This window comes from Silene latifolia, chromosome 1 (genome assembly GCF_048544455.1).
Source record: "Silene latifolia isolate original U9 population chromosome 1, ASM4854445v1, whole genome shotgun sequence".
Taxonomy (NCBI): domain Eukaryota; kingdom Viridiplantae; phylum Streptophyta; class Magnoliopsida; order Caryophyllales; family Caryophyllaceae; genus Silene; species Silene latifolia.
Window position 1 is genome coordinate 9,329,159 of NC_133526.1, and position 15,515 is coordinate 9,344,673.

Genomic DNA, 15,515 nt, shown 5'->3' on the forward strand with positions numbered 1-15,515 from the left:
TTATTGTTTTGGCGGCAGTAAAGAAAGGTACACCTAACTAGTCATAGCTTTACACGAGAGGCCATGAGCAACTTTATTAAAAGACTTATGAATAAAACTAAAAGTCAAACAGTGGAAGGAAGGGGCAAGATCTTGAATGTCGTTGAGGATATCCACAACTTGATGTCGTTGAGGAATAAAACTTTATTCGTTTGTCCCGGGACGCTCTATTGCTGATAATGTTCTCATTTCTCATGAGATTTTTCATTACATTTCAAAAAAATCTACTGGCAAGAAGGGGGTTTTAGCATGTAAAATCGATATGAGTAAGGCGTATGATCGCTTACGATGGAATTTTATTGAAGCTACACTAATCCATATGGGTTTTCCGCATAGCATCATCTCTTTAATTATGGATTGCATTAAAACAGTTTCATATGAAGTGGTCCTAAATGGAGTTCCGGGTACGGCTTTTCAACCAAAGACGGGTATTCGACAAGGCGATCCCTTATCTCCCTATATCTTTGCACTCTGTACTGAGGTCTTGTCTCAACTTCTGATTAATGCGCAAGATTCTTATGCTCTTCAAGGTATACAAATATGTCGCTCGGCTCCATCTATTTCGCATCTTCTATTTGCTGATGATTCCATATTTTTTATACATGCTGACACCAAAAATTGTCAGTCTCTTCAAGGGATATTAGATGAATATTGCTTCTATTCAGGGCAGCAAATAAACTATGGTAAATCAGCAGTGTCTTTTAGCCCGAATTGTACTCTTCGTACAATTACGGACTGTCTACGTATTCTTAAAGTTCCTGGTGGTAATTCAATGGGAAAATATTTGGGATTACCTACGGATTTTGGATCGAGTAAGAAAGAGGTTTTCGCTCAAGTTGTCCAAAAAGTTTGCAAACGACTTCTAAGTTGGAATAATGTTTTCTTGTCTTCTGCTGGCCGACTAACTCTTATCTCTTCTGTGTTATCCTCGCTTTCTACCTACTCTCTATCTGCATTTCGCATGCCGGTAAGTGTGATTTCAAAGATTGATGCTTTGATATCACAATTTTGGTGGGGTGGTTCACAGGCAGGGAAAGGGATTAATTGGTGTAGTCGACTTTTCTTGCATTCTTCTAAACGCAATGGTGGATTGGGAATCCGTCATAGTGGGTGTCTAAATCAGAGTCTACTTGCCAAACTTGGATGGAAAATTGTGACTAATTCCTCCTGTTTGTTTAGTCGTTTTTTCGGGAGTAAGTATAAAATTACGAAAGACGCAGTTCTGAAGCCTAATTTCACCGTATCCGGTCCATTATCTTGGGGTGGTCGAGGGATTAAGTGGGGTCTTGAGTTGCTTAGGAATAATCTCTCATGGCAGGTTGGCTTCCCTTCCTCGTTAGATTTATGGCGGGATAAGTGGATTCAAAACTCTTCTTTGGCCCAGCTTCTTCCCTTATCTACTGCTGACCTTCAACAAAAGCCACTTCAGGAAGTCTCTTTGCTTCAATTAGTTTCTGGCCATTGGAATTATGATGCTGTGCTAAATATTTGTGGCCCAACTATTACGCCGTTGGTTTGCTCCATTGCTGTACCATCAGAAGACACAGAGGATTTCTTATATTGGAATCTAACACCTACTGGTAAATACTCTAGTAAGAGTGGTTACGCTGTTGCTTTTTCCAAGCTGTGGCTAGAGAAATCGACTTTAAAGGATAGGACCAGAATGGCACCTTCAACTATAGCATTCTGTAGTAAAGGTCTATGGCGGTTACCCATTATTAACAAATGGAAACTATTTCTCTGGAAGCTGCTCTCCAACTCTTTACCCTGTGGTGAAGAAGCGCAAAGTCGCAATCTGCAATGGACTGTGTATTGTTCTGTTTGTAATTCTCAGGCCAGTATTGAATCTTTGACCCATCTCTTCCGAGATTGTCCATCAGCATCTCGCATTTGGGCTGGTTCCCCTTTAGGTCTTCGATCCAATGTGGGCAGTAGTGTTACCATTCAACAATGGATTGTTAATTGGTTGACCTATTTCCGCCGGTTTCCAAACTCGACTTCCTCTATTTCGTTCTTTGTTAGTACCTTGTGGCATATTTGGTGCTTCAGAAATAAGCTAATCTTTCAAGGTATCCCTATTGATTATTACAGCCTCTTCACTGTCATAACCATAGATGCAAATAGTAATATTCAAGTGGAAACGGAACGACGAAAATCAATTTCGGCATCGGCATCACACCCAATTAGCCTTGATGATGTGGAAGACTCCTACCTTCTTCGTAATCATTTTCCTCTCTGCATTATTGGCCAAAAGATCTGCTCTACTCATATCCGTATTAAATGTGATGCTTCATGGAAGCCGACTCTCCAAGCGACGGCTGGATGGTTATTTCAGAATGTTAGTGGTGATATAATCCATATGGGCACAATCGTCTTTTCAGGCTGAAGCTCTGGCTCTTAAGTATGCGTGTGACGAGGCTCTTGCTCAAGGACATCGGCACATCGATGCTACCTCTGACTGCCTGAACCTTGTTCTCCAGCTTAATGGGTGTGGCGACGTAAACCATGACGCATCATCAGTTTTAAGTTCCATTATGTCTCTTGTTTGTTTATGTCACTGTTTCTCATTGAGTCATTGTCCACGTCGTCTAAATAGGATTGCTCATGCTATAGCTAAGTCCATAGCTTAAGCAATCTCTTTGTATTTTAACAAAAAAAAAAAAAAAAAATTTATAATTTTCACAAATGTGTAAGTAAAGGGTTATTGACGAAATGAAACAAACATTGAGAATGCGTAAAAGCAAATTGTAAATAAAGGTCGTTTGGGCGTAGTCGGGCATCAAAACTAATACCGGACGTAGCCGGGCATCAAACCTAGTACCGTATATTCCCTAACACAAATGATACCAATTGACTGGTACGGTACATAGGGAGTGTACTAATTTGCTTTCGATTTTTTAGTTTCCGAGGAATTTTTACTTGCATGGATTGAATCAGAGTAGAATTATTCAGTCCTTTTTTCTTAAGACTATTGCTTTTGGTCTGAAATAAGACGGGTAACATGTCATCATTTTACAATAAAATGTTGTTATTTTCTGATAACATGTTATCATTATTGTTCACATCATTTTCAGGGTAAAAAATGACACCTCTAGTCATAACATTTTGTGAATTAATTGGTTACATTTTCTTAAAAAATGGCAACATTTTATCCGTCTGACAAATAAGACCAAAAGTGTCCGTCTGAAACAAGAATTTGTGAAAATTATTAGTGAGTTGCTTGCGATTTTTACATAGTCCAATACGTAACAGTTTGTTAAATCCTAATATAATTTTTAGTATAAGACCGTTTTCACCAAATTATTTTATAAAAGTTCTAAAATTATAAAACAAAATATTTTGTATTTGATAAATTGTATTAAAAGTGATTTTAATATAAGAATTTGGTGAAAATTAAGAAAATGGGGTTGAATTTCACTTTTGGTGAAACTTAAGGGGATTGATTGCTCCAAATGCAATTTATGGGGCCTAATTTCACTTTTAATACAATTTATCAACCCCGTTTTCTTAATTTTCACCTAATTATTTTATAAAATATTTTGTTTTATAATTATTTTATAAAATTAAGAAAATGGGGTTGAATTTCACTTTTGGTGAAACTTAATGGGCTTAATTGCTCCAAATGCAACTTATGGGGTCTAATTTCACAAGTGAACAAAGTTAAGGGGCTTAATTAACACTTTCGCGAAAGAAACGTATAAACTAGGTTTTTGAGGAATAAAAATGAATTAGGAATTGCGGGGTTTAGTGGTTAAAACTTTGGTTGAAACTTATGAAGGTCTCAGGTACAGATCTCTCTAAGAGCAATCTTGTAGAGTATTTATGGCTTGAAATTATGTCTTTTATACTTTGCGTCTCTCACCCTGAGGGACTAACCTAGTGTACATGGTTTGCAAACTATTCCATATACTAGGGAGTTTATCCAGTGAGAATCAAACATAGTGATAAATATCGCCAGCTTAAACAATACTTTATGAAAATGAGTAAATTAGCAGGAAGGAATAATATACAAAATTTGTACTTAAGAAGTTGAAAAGTGACAAGCAAGTGCCAAGAGAAGAAGCAATAAGGTGGATATGATCCTTGATCACATGTGCAATCCTTGAGGTTATACTTGGTTTCGTTTGGATTTAGTCGGAAGTGGGTACTACCTTTTAATTACATGTGAATTACGGGACCCATCCTTGTCTTCCACCACTCTATTTCTATCGGATCAAGTTGATCATAATAGGCAAGGGAATGAATACCTTTTTCGTCTTGCTTGTTTGGTACGGACTACGGAGTACATAATAGGCAAGGGAATTAATAGAAACACCCAAATTCTAACCACCATCACCACCGCACCCCTACCAACGCCCCTTTAACCGTCGCCTCCATCATCCCCTTGACGGCACTCTATTCCACCGGTGACGTCCTCCCTACGCCACCAACACCCAAGTCAAAACCCACCACCCCAACCCAAACACCCTCACCAACAAGCAAGAAATCCCACCACCGGAACCCCTTGTCCCACCACGACATCCAGATGTGCAAAAAGTAAACGGAGCATTCTCAAAGTATTAATTCTTGAAACCAAAGAGAAATTACCTCTGAACTCCATATAATATACTAAAGTGAAAACAGTTTTGTTATCACAAAGAGCGAGCAGAAATATTTAGCCAAACTTTTGGAGTTATGGTGAATGTCATTACATATGTGAGGTCCAAATTCGCAAGTTCACAAACATACTGACATCAAATGACACACAAAAACTAAACCGATCATCGAACAAAAAAAAAAAAAACAGTAAACTTCCCAAGCAACCAAGTAGACAATGGTTCCATTGGCAAGGACTACTACCCTTGAGTCTACCAGCGCGTTGCACGCTGCAGGAACCCAGGAATTGGGAAATTTTATGCTGTAGAGCACTATGTCGAAGAAATCAATTGCAGGAAGGTATATAGGCCCAACTTCTCGCCCTTCAGAGCCCATTTCAACAACTAGAAGTTCAGCAATACTACCGGTACCTGTGGCGATCTCTGTCTCTGTTGTAATCTCTCGCTTTGTCGTAATCCCGATACTCCCTTCCCCTGTCCCGCTCTCTGCTTCTGCTACGGCTCCTACGTCTATCCCTGCTGTTCTCCCTTCCTCTATCCTTGCTCCTTTCTCGGTCTCCATCAGATACACCTGCCATCAAATTTCCCCAAGATAAGTAAAGTCACAATGCAACTATTATATTTTCATTTATAAAAGTATATAATTTGTTGATAATATATACGGAGTGCTTTTGTATTTCAACTCTCTTTAAAAAAAAAAAAAAAGTTCACATTTCTCTTTACTTGTATATTGAATTTTTTTCTTTTTATTATTTAATTGTAACAAGGATTATGTCCGCTAACCCTAAATTATTTTGGAATTAAGGGCATGTTTTTGTTGTATAACAGAAGTTGAAGCAACTGATGAATACAGGGAAACCACGGTAAGTCAGATGTTCCACGGAGAACATACACTCCACCAGTTTAAAACACATGTTCATCACGCCATTGGTGAGAAATGAAGATAGTTTTGCATGAGCAGAAGTGGCTATTTCCCCCTACATACAAAATTTTGCAGTATTGCAATTTAGCTCCACAACTTTTGCTGATTATGTGATTTTGCAAGATTTAAAAGAATGTGCTGAGACAAGTGTGCATATGATGAGTAGCATGAAGGAAATATAGATTGTGCTAGAAATCTGGGTGAACTAATTGATGCTGCAGCTGGGATCATAGGTGCGCATGTCTGTAGGGATCAGACAAGCAAGAAAAGGAGGAAAAAAAATACTTTTGGCCAATTTTGTGATTTGGATGATTAAAAAAACTGTACTGAGACAGGCACCAAAAAATGAATAGCATAAAAGGAATACAATTAACCTATGCGTAGAATTAATGCATGCCTGCCTACTATTTGTGCAACTAAAGTTGTTATCTGATGTTTTAAATAATGTTGGGTGAACTGATCGATGCTTCAATTGGAGTCGTAGGCCCATACAAAGGGATTAAGGAGGAACACCAAACTCGTGAAAAATACTTGTGAATTGTAATCAAAGTCTCCTTAGTGGAACTACAAAAAAATTTAACTTCTCTACAATTTCTCTCTGGTTCTGGAGTTTCCTCTTATGCTAGACATCCTTGGTCAAATTCACCGAAGTCAAAAAGTTTTTCTTTTCTTTCATAGATATTAAAATGAAAGAGGCAATGCAATTCTATGCTATGCTATGCTACTTCAACTGTTCGATTCTAAGGCTGTATCTGCGTCCAACAAGGCACTCAAAAAATTGGTACAGAGTCCGTAACAGACTCTTATCAACCTACAGTACCCCTAGAAGAGCCAAAAAGGGAGCCTGTATGATAAATTAGAGGAACAAACTTTGTATGAAGCTTTTGATATGGTGTTTAAAAGTTTTTAGCCTTATATCTAGAACATCGCTCTAATTTACCTTTTAAAATCAGACATAAATTTGTAACTATACTTATATTTTGAACTTAAGACGGTCGCACCAGCATCCACATTCCTCATTCCTCATTCTAAGACAGAGTCCCCTTGTCTAAAAATTGAGTCATGCCCAGTCGACACTCGTACCCGATTCCCAGTAATAACATAGCTTATGTTCATGTACAACAAAATAGGTCCCTACTAAAAGTAGAGCAATATTGTAAAGCAGAAATGAAACTAGATATTATGCAAATACCAACAAAAATAAAGCATTACCTAGCTCCTCAATTTCCCAGCCTGCACGTCCAGATCCACGAAGCACCTTGCCAGTCTCAGTTTGCTGTGTTTTGGCACGGAACTTTTTCTTGAGAACCCCGAACTCATCATACATTTCTCCATCATCCTAGGAATGGCAATCAATAAGTGAACTGTAAGAAATAAAGAGGGGGAAAAGAGGGTTTATAGCAAAAAATGATTTTGAGAAATTTCGTACTTCTTCAGCCTCACGCCGACGTCTTTTAGTTTCTTCCAACTCTTCCTCGTCAAGTTCCTTATATCCACCAGCGCGGCCACCCCTAGCAATCGAACACAAGGTAGAGCTAATCAATTCGACAACCGCAGCTTCGACCAACTTATTCTTAAAAGTTTCAGACTCCATTTTAATTGCACGGATGATGGGAAATATTTGAAGAAAATTAACGCGAAATAAAAAACAAACATTCTATTTCATTAAGAGAAAATAAGTAAACAAAAAGAAACCAAGAGAAAAGAAGAATGACAGACCAGTCCTTTGAAGATTAAAATAATGCTCAACAAAACATACAAGGTTTGGAAGGGGTGAATCTTTATTTTATTTTTTGACAAAAAGGTAGGGGGTAGCTAGATTTTCACTTATCAACAGAGAGAAAAATGAAATAAAATACGCTAAAGTGCAATAATGAAAATCATGCATTAAGGGGCTTGAATGGAAATAGCTGCGGCACAGACGTGAAAAATCTCGATTGTTGAAGGTGAAACGTCAAGAGCAAAGTACTCATACATGAGAAATGAACTCCCAAGTTGCCTTCCATTTCATGTAACACAGAAATATGATCCATTGACATCAATTTTTGAGAAGACAATATAATTCTCAAAAATACTTGCTTCTAGTAAAGACATCATAAAAACAAAATACTTGTGCATTACATTGTAAGGGTTTTGCATACACAGCAGACAGGTAAAGTAAATACCTTGTGTCAAGGGGATAAAAAGGGCAAGAAAGATATCATACAATCTGGCCATTAAGGCCACTCAAGTGCTCAGCTTATTGGAGTGGCCTAAATACAGGCCCTAAGATAAACAAAGTTGTCAATGAATACCAAAGACGCTACAAAGTATACAGACATCATCAGTTATCCCTTCATAATCTCACACTGAAATATACTTAGCAGTTGTAATAAGGTACCTTACACCTCCCTCGCTAATTCCAGGTTTATTCGTGTTGCAAATATTGCACTTCAAACGTTTTGCCCAATTAATATTGGCACACCTGCAGAGTCAGCCACGGGACATCAGAGGGCACATAGTTGACATTTAATGCAAGCGTCAAACTTCGTAATGTGGGAATAGAATTTTGAAACAATGTCTAGATTGTATCTCCTGTTTGATGAGGGAAAGGAGATAAGCCTACCCATATAGCTTTCGACATAATCAGTTGTCCCAAAAACTAAACTAAACCATCACACAGTTGACATTTGATGTAAGCGTCAAACATCGTAATATGGGAGAAGAAGTTTGAAACATTTTCTAGATCGTATCCCTTGTTTGATGATGGAAAGGAGATAGGCCTATACACATAGCTTTCGACATAACAAATTGTCCCAAAAACTAAACAAACCGAATTTAATAATTTGAAAAAAGGTAGCCTAAAATTTGAGACTATAAGGGATCAAGCCATCAAGGAAGAGAAAGATCAACATAAGATATGTCATAAAAGGTAAGTAAAATGTTTGGCAGCAAATACAAAAATATTGTTAGCGACGATCAAAATGCCAGACTATGCAAAGTGGCAAGTTATTTCACATCTCGAACTAAGCTTCTTTCCACGACTAATAATCCTAAAGTAGTACTTTCTTCTTTCCTCTTAATAGTAGTTTCCCTCGTCTAAAAGTACATAGCAGAGGAAGTAAGATTTGATTGAGAAGACAAGTAAGCTTACATCGGACAAGACCAATCATTTGGACCAAAAAGTCCTGTTGGACCAGCAGCAGTACGTCCAGCACCAGAAGCATCAATTGCCCCACGGCCCCTACCTCTACCACCACCCCCTCCACCACCACCGACACCAGCAGGACGAGCAGTTCCACAACGGTTGCACACACCACGAAAAGCAAAGTTGACATTGGTACAGCTGGCAATATAATTCATGAATGAGAAATTGTGCAACTCTAGTGGACAAAAGATACATAATTTGTTCCAAAAAAAAAGAGCAAGAAGAGCTGCTCACCAATCTCATATCACAGACCTTGTATTTGGACAATGCCAATCGCCATCTTGTTGCCATGCTTTCCCAGAAGCATCCCCTCGACCTCTACCGCGTCCACCTCCCCCATTAGCTTCCATATCATTGTCACCCTGATCGACAAATTCCACGGGCACACTTGTCTCTACCACATCATCCTTACCCTTAGACTCTGCTATAAAGACACCAATCACGTTTCCATGAAAGTCCTTGTTGTTGAACCATTCAACAGCAGCTACTGCAGCATGAGGATCTTCATACGTAATTGTGGCATCGCCCTTTGGTTCCTGTGTCACCTTATCTCGATATAACCATATCTTGGGCCTACCTGTTCGTTTCTCTTTCTGCAATGTATCAACAACCAAGAAAAGAGGAAAACGTTACCTATAAATGAGCTCAGAAAAACACAAACTAAAACCTTTAAACAAGCCTGACTACCAACAAACTTCATTCAGACTCTCTCTACCTTAATCAATCCAATTGTACCGAAGAACTCTGCCAACATGTCTTCATCGGTCCCTTCAGGCAAATTACAAACATAAATTGCCCCCGTTGGGGGAGCACCTTTTCCTAAATAGCTAGCCATTATGCTCCGATTCTCATCAACACGCAACAAAACGCACAATCATCAATCCTGTTGATTATAACCATTAAATTCAATCATAAACATAGTAATACTCCAAAACACGCCACTAATTATTTTTGGAGTCAGAACTCAGAAGAGCTACAAGAGCACAACAATACAAGGGGAAGTAGGGTTCAAAGACTTGAAACCCCCAACCATATGTCCAGAGTATCTCCATCTTAACCAGCTAACAGCTCTTCGGTATAAAATAAGCTACTATGATGCTACCTAAACCCACAAACAATTCCGAATTCCTCCATCGGAAATCATACAAATGCAGCCTTGTGTAACAACAATTTTCCCACATAAATCACCGATTTTGTTCACAATTAAAGAATACCTAGCCTTACAATTTATCAAACCCACACAAAATTCCTACTTACTCCTCCGTCCCAATCATTTATTTACCTTAAATTAAAACGCACACATAATTCCTACTTACTCCTCCGTCCCAATCATTTATTTACCTTTAATTAAAAAATCCTTCACAAATAATAAAAACCGTGCGTACCCAAAAAAAACGTAAACAAATGATTGGGACGGAGTGAGTATATTTTTACAAAAGTGCAGAGTTGCCCATTTACATTACCTTAGAAACAACTCCGAAATCTTAATTAAAGCTAAAATAAATTAACACAATTTATACAGGGAATATAAATATAGAAGCTTGATTTGAAACTAAAGAATATAATTAACAATTAACATTCATAAATAGGTGAGGCAAAGATTGTAGAAATACCCAGAAATCAAATCGAATTAAAACACAAGAAGAACAACAACAACAGCAATAGATTGATTTGCAGAGATAAATGATAATTAAATTAGATGAAGAAGAAGATGGGTGTTTGAATCGATTGGAAGAAAAGAAGTGATAATACCTGCCTGCGTCCGATACTCGTTCTTTAGGAGCGCCTCGGGTTTACACTTTTAGACTCCTTTAGTAATGCCGCTCCGTGACGTGCCCAAAGGGTTCGTTACACCAAACTACAAAAATGAGATGGTGTTATATGGTGCTTTTGAAATGTAGGTGTCGTATAGTTGTTATATCGGAATGGATTGAAAAGTTGGGAGTTCGATTCTCATCCGTGATAGCCCAAAACTGAGTTTAGTTGGTATCTGAGAGTATCCGGGAGTTGAATTGACACATGGCAGATAATTCGTGGTTAAAAAATCACATGTTGTCCTACTCACGTTATACCAGATTAATATTTAGAGTCTCGCTTGATTAGATGTACGGTTTTTTTTTTTTTGAAGAAAAATGCCTAGAGGCATTACTCAATTAATAAACGATCAAAAGTAACAACAGCGTTAACAGAAGGTGGGAACCCATCCTCCCATACAACTTTTCCTACGGCTCGTGGAACGCAATGAGCTAAACCATGAGCGACACAGTTATTGACTCGACTTACATAAGACCAAATAACAGACTCAAAATTGAAACTAAAAGTAATAATATCATCTAATAATTGATGAAACATGCTTCGTCCCAGCTGCTTATCGCGAATGGCTTCTATCACTGGCAAACAATCACTTTCGATTTCCACCTTGTGAATCCCACGTGCAGCTGCTTCTTCCAGGCCATCCAAGATTGCGGTAGCTTCAGCAAACTTAACATCCCAGCTCTGAGTCCGTCCAATCGAAACACCCCACATCACCTCGCCCTTACTATCTCGACAAACAATACCCGTACCCACTCCCTCTCCCTCCTTCACTCCAGCATCGACGTTAATTTTGACGAAACCCATACACGCCGGTCTCCACCCCGACTCCTCCTCACCCCGAACACTTCCCGGTTTGCGTGACCACCCCTCAGACCGTACACCCCCATCCCCAACACCTTCCATAGCCACGTCCTTTGCCCTTCTCACAACATCCTCCGGAGTCACCATCGCATTATCGAAAATTACCTTGTTGCGGTGTTCCCAGATAGCCCAACAACCAATTATCAACATCGCGCCCTCTTCCATACTCATGTTCCTCCAACACCCCTCCACCCATTCCTTCACATCCCCACCCAATCCTTCGGTCACCTCTCCCAAATTCAAACCATCCCAAACCCATTTAGCCACCCCACAATCCCGGAACAAATGAAGACTAGACTCTATATGTGAATGACAAAGAGAACAAAGAGAGTACACACCTCCAACTCGGGCAGCAATGTTGGCTCGTGTTGCGAGTGCTTCACTACACAGTTGCCAGAAGAAGAGCTTCACACGGGGCCAAACCGAACGTTTCCAGAGCCGATTCCACAACCATTCCCCACTAGCCCAGTCAGAACCACCAGCCATATCTCCCAGCTCCCCGACCAACATCTTATACGCACTCCGAACCGAATACAACCCATTCTTCTCAAGACCCCAAAACCAGATGTCAGGAGGTTTGTTTGGACTAATTCGAATGTCATGGATTCGCTGCACTTCGAAGGGAAGAAAGATGTGGTTCAACTTGTCCCCATCCCACTCAGCAAGATTCGGCTTCATCAGCTCATCAACCGTCATATTCTCAAGGCCGTGTGGACAAGGCGAGATAACGCGGCCAGAACTTGTATTCGTTATCCACGGGTGACCCAACACTCTCGTCAAACTTCCATCCCCTATACGTCTCCTCATACCTCGTTCTAACACCACCCTCGCTTCCAGGATTCCGCGCCACGTATAGCTAGGATTGTGGCCTAGTTCAGCATCCATGAAATCGACAGAGGGGAAGTATTTCGCTTTCATGAGCCGGGTCCATAAGCTATCCGGGTTGGTTAACAATCGTCACGCCTGTTTCCCAAGGAGAGCAAGGTTAAACTGTCTAAAATCGCGGAACCCCATTCCCCCAACACCCTTTGGCCGCGCCATCTTACTCCATGAAACCCAGTGAATACCTCGCTTGTCCTCGTTATGACCCCACCAGAAGCGTGCTATTATAGCTCTTAACTCATCACAAAAGTTTGCCGGAATTTTAAAAACACTCATCACATAGGTAGGGAGTGAATTGGTCACAGCCTTTATGAGAATCTCCTTACCAGCCCTAGACAAAATTTTCCCGCGCCAACCTTGTAATCTTTTGCTGAGTTTATCTCTAATAATATCAGTTAGCACCTTCTTAGATCGACCCACAACCGTCGGGAGACCAAGGTAACGGGCGTGCTCTTCCACCTCCATCACGCCTAATCTAGCAGCCACCGCACTCCTTTGATCCCTCGTAACCCCTCTACTAAAGACAACCGTTGTTTTCTCTAGGCTTACCAGTTGTCCCGAAGCAGCTTCATATCGTCTTAAGATATTGTTCACCCCATCCGCTTCTTGTAGCGTTGCCTTCACAAAAAATATGTTATCATCAGCAAAGAGGAGATGGGATATGGCCGGTGCCGCAGCTGAAACCCGAATCCCATGCAGCGTTTGGTTCTCGACCGCTCTCCGTAACATGTTTGACAAAGCATCAGCACAAATAAGAAACAAATATGGGGATAAAGTGTAACACCCCATGTTAATTGAAGAGGTCCAGTGATAGGCTTAAATGACTAGTGCTTAAAGGGATTGAAAGTACTACTCATATCAACAAAGTGCACTTTCTTTTATGGTCATCTATGCGAAAGAACTCCAAAGTTAAGCGTGCTTAGCTGGCAGTAGTCTTAGGATGGGTGACCTCCTGGGAAGGTTTCCGGGATGCGCATGAGTGAGGACAAAATGCGCTATAAAGGACCCGTGTTGATCTGTGGGCCATGTACACAGCCTCGTGAGCTATCATAAGTAACCGCTCCCGACCCGGTTTGGGTCGGGGTGTTACATAAAGGGTCACCTTGTCTCAATCCTCTAATAGGCCGAAACTCAGTCGAGGGAGACCCATTAATCAATACCGAGAAGGTAACTGTTGTAACGCAAGCCATGACACGCTGAATCCACCCCGTATCAAACCCCATCGTCAGCAGAACCCTTTGAAGGAAGACCCATTCCACCCTATCATAAGCCTTCCCCATATCAAGTTTCAAGGCCATGTACCCATCCGTCTGTCTGTTATTCTTCATAAAGTGAAACACTTCAAAGGCTGTGAGGATGTTGTCCGTGATCAGTCTACCCGGGGTGAAAGCGCTCTGGTTCTCCGACACCACATCACCAAGGAACATCTTCAGACGATTAGCCAATACTTTCGACACTAGTTTATAGACCACATTACATAGACTAATCGGTCGAAAATTCCTTATTTTATCTGGCGCCTTCTTTTTCGGTATAAGAACAATGTTGGTCTTGTTGAGTCGTTCAGGACTCACATTCCCACGCAGAATCTCCAACACCGAAGCAGTAACCTGTGGGCCAATTTCGTGCCAATAGGACTGAAAGAAGAGCCCGTTCATTCCGTCTGGACCCGGTGCTTTAAGGGGATGCATTTGGTTGAGAGCTTCCACTACCTCCTCTTCGCGATAGTCCATTCTTAACATACCATTCATCCTATCCGTGACTCTCCCTTCCAAGCCCAATAGCACATCATCAAAATTTGTTGGCTCAGCTGTCTGAAAAAGCTCCTTAAAGTAGTCCACCGCCACTCCCTCAACTTTCTCCTCCCCGGCACATTCTCGCCCTTCATCATCAATTAGGAAGGGTATGAAGTTCTTCCGCTTGCGCTCACCTGCTTTGGAGTGGAAAAATTTAGTATTCCGATCCCCATCTTTCAGCCATAATGTGCGGGATCGTTGCCGCCAATATTGCTCTTCTTGTTTATATAATGCTGCAATCTCCGCAATGAGTTTTCTTCGTTTTTGTACTGCGGCTTCCGATCTATCCCCTTCATTAAGGCGAGTCAATTGTTTACGCTTCACTTCTAAACCTCGATTGATTTTGCCTATACTAATCTTCTTCCATGCTTGAAGTTCATTGGCACAGGCCTTAATCGTTGTCACCAAATCTCTCTGCCCCTTAACCACTCCTCTACACACGGCTTCCTCGCAGCCCTCTTCCCCAACCCATACTTGCTCAAATCGGAATCTGCATCTCGTTTTCCCTCCCATCTCCCGTCTGTCGAAGGTTAGCTTTAGCGGGGCATGGTCCGACCATTCCCTATCAAGATGAAAATTCTTCGCATATGGGAACATATCTTGCCACGCCTCATTGCACATCGCGCGGTCCATCATACACTGTCTATTGTTCTCACCAGCTTGCCCGTTATCATAGGTAAAAGCATAATCTTCCCATACCACATCTCTCAGCCCACAAAAATCAACAGCGGCGTGGAAATTATTCATCTGCCATTGCGCCCGACTTCCACCCTTCATCTCAGTAGAATACAAGATTTCATTAAAGTCTCCTATGCAAAGCCAAGGTAGTGAAGATTGTTCATGAAGCAGACGGAGTAAGTCCCATGAAAGATGTCTGTCAGACACCGCTGGCCACCCATAAAAACCCGTTATTTGCCACTCTTTCTCCCCCTCTCGAACATGAAAATCCATATGGTGCATAGATGCCGACACAAAGGAGCAATCGATATCTTTTTTCCACATGAACGCGAGACCACCAGACCTTCCTGCACTATCCACATCAATTCCATGGTACCCATCAAGCTTTTCCCTCACCCTCCTCATGTCACGACCACAAAGTTTCGTCTCGCAAAGAAAAATCATGGCCGGGGCTTCCCTACGCACTAGAGTACGCAGGGCATTAACCGTGTCGGGGTTGCCCAAGCCCCGACAGTTGAGACTTAGGAGATTCATTGGGCCTGGCGGGGTTGAGTGCCCTCAACCTCCGCCTCAGGTATTAAGACGCCCCCGTCTAGAGTCACTTTGATTCGCTTCTCGCCTGATAAATCAGCCTCCTCCAACCTGCCTCGTTTACCCCCACTGACACACATCAACACGTTCTCACTCCTCTCCCCACCTCCAACCTGCGCCTGCTTCTTCCACTCTCTTTTCCTCCCTCCAAC

The 15,515-nt window shown here is 41.1% G+C and overlaps 3 protein-coding genes across 4 annotated transcripts; 1 reads left to right on the top strand and 2 right to left on the bottom strand.

The window, feature by feature from the left end:
* Positions 1 to 301: 301 nt before the first annotated feature.
* Positions 302 to 2,669, top strand: LOC141633871 (uncharacterized). Its single transcript, XM_074446252.1, has 2 exons — positions 302 to 2,377; positions 2,421 to 2,669. Exons 1-2 carry the CDS (start codon positions 302 to 304, stop codon positions 2,667 to 2,669), a joined length of 2,325 nt encoding a protein of 774 aa, XP_074302353.1.
* A 1,974-nt stretch (positions 2,670 to 4,643) lies between these two features.
* Positions 4,644 to 10,606, bottom strand: LOC141597124 (transcription initiation factor TFIID subunit 15). Of its 2 annotated transcripts, none has more exons than XM_074417479.1 (8): positions 10,496 to 10,606; positions 9,459 to 9,626; positions 8,996 to 9,336; positions 8,690 to 8,881; positions 7,937 to 8,020; positions 6,986 to 7,067; positions 6,769 to 6,895; positions 4,644 to 5,205 (listed from the first exon to the last, which is right to left on the bottom strand). In XM_074417479.1, exons 2-8 carry the CDS (start codon positions 9,576 to 9,578, stop codon positions 5,036 to 5,038), a joined length of 1,116 nt encoding a protein of 371 aa, XP_074273580.1. In that variant the 5' UTR covers positions 9,579 to 9,626; positions 10,496 to 10,606; the 3' UTR covers positions 4,644 to 5,035. The 2 variants fall into 2 exon arrangements, with proteins under 2 accessions (XP_074273580.1, XP_074273587.1); XM_074417486.1 differs by lacking the exon at positions 10,496 to 10,606 and adding an exon at positions 10,357 to 10,460.
* Positions 10,607 to 12,376: 1,770 nt separating this feature from the next.
* On the bottom strand, positions 12,377 to 15,177 carry LOC141634059 (uncharacterized). The gene is made up of 2 exons (XM_074446387.1): positions 13,462 to 15,177; positions 12,377 to 12,919 (listed from the first exon to the last, which is right to left on the bottom strand). The coding sequence occupies exons 1-2, from the start codon at positions 15,175 to 15,177 to the stop codon at positions 12,377 to 12,379; spliced, it is 2,259 nt and encodes a 752-aa protein (XP_074302488.1).
* Between the last annotated feature and the right edge of the window lie 338 nt (positions 15,178 to 15,515).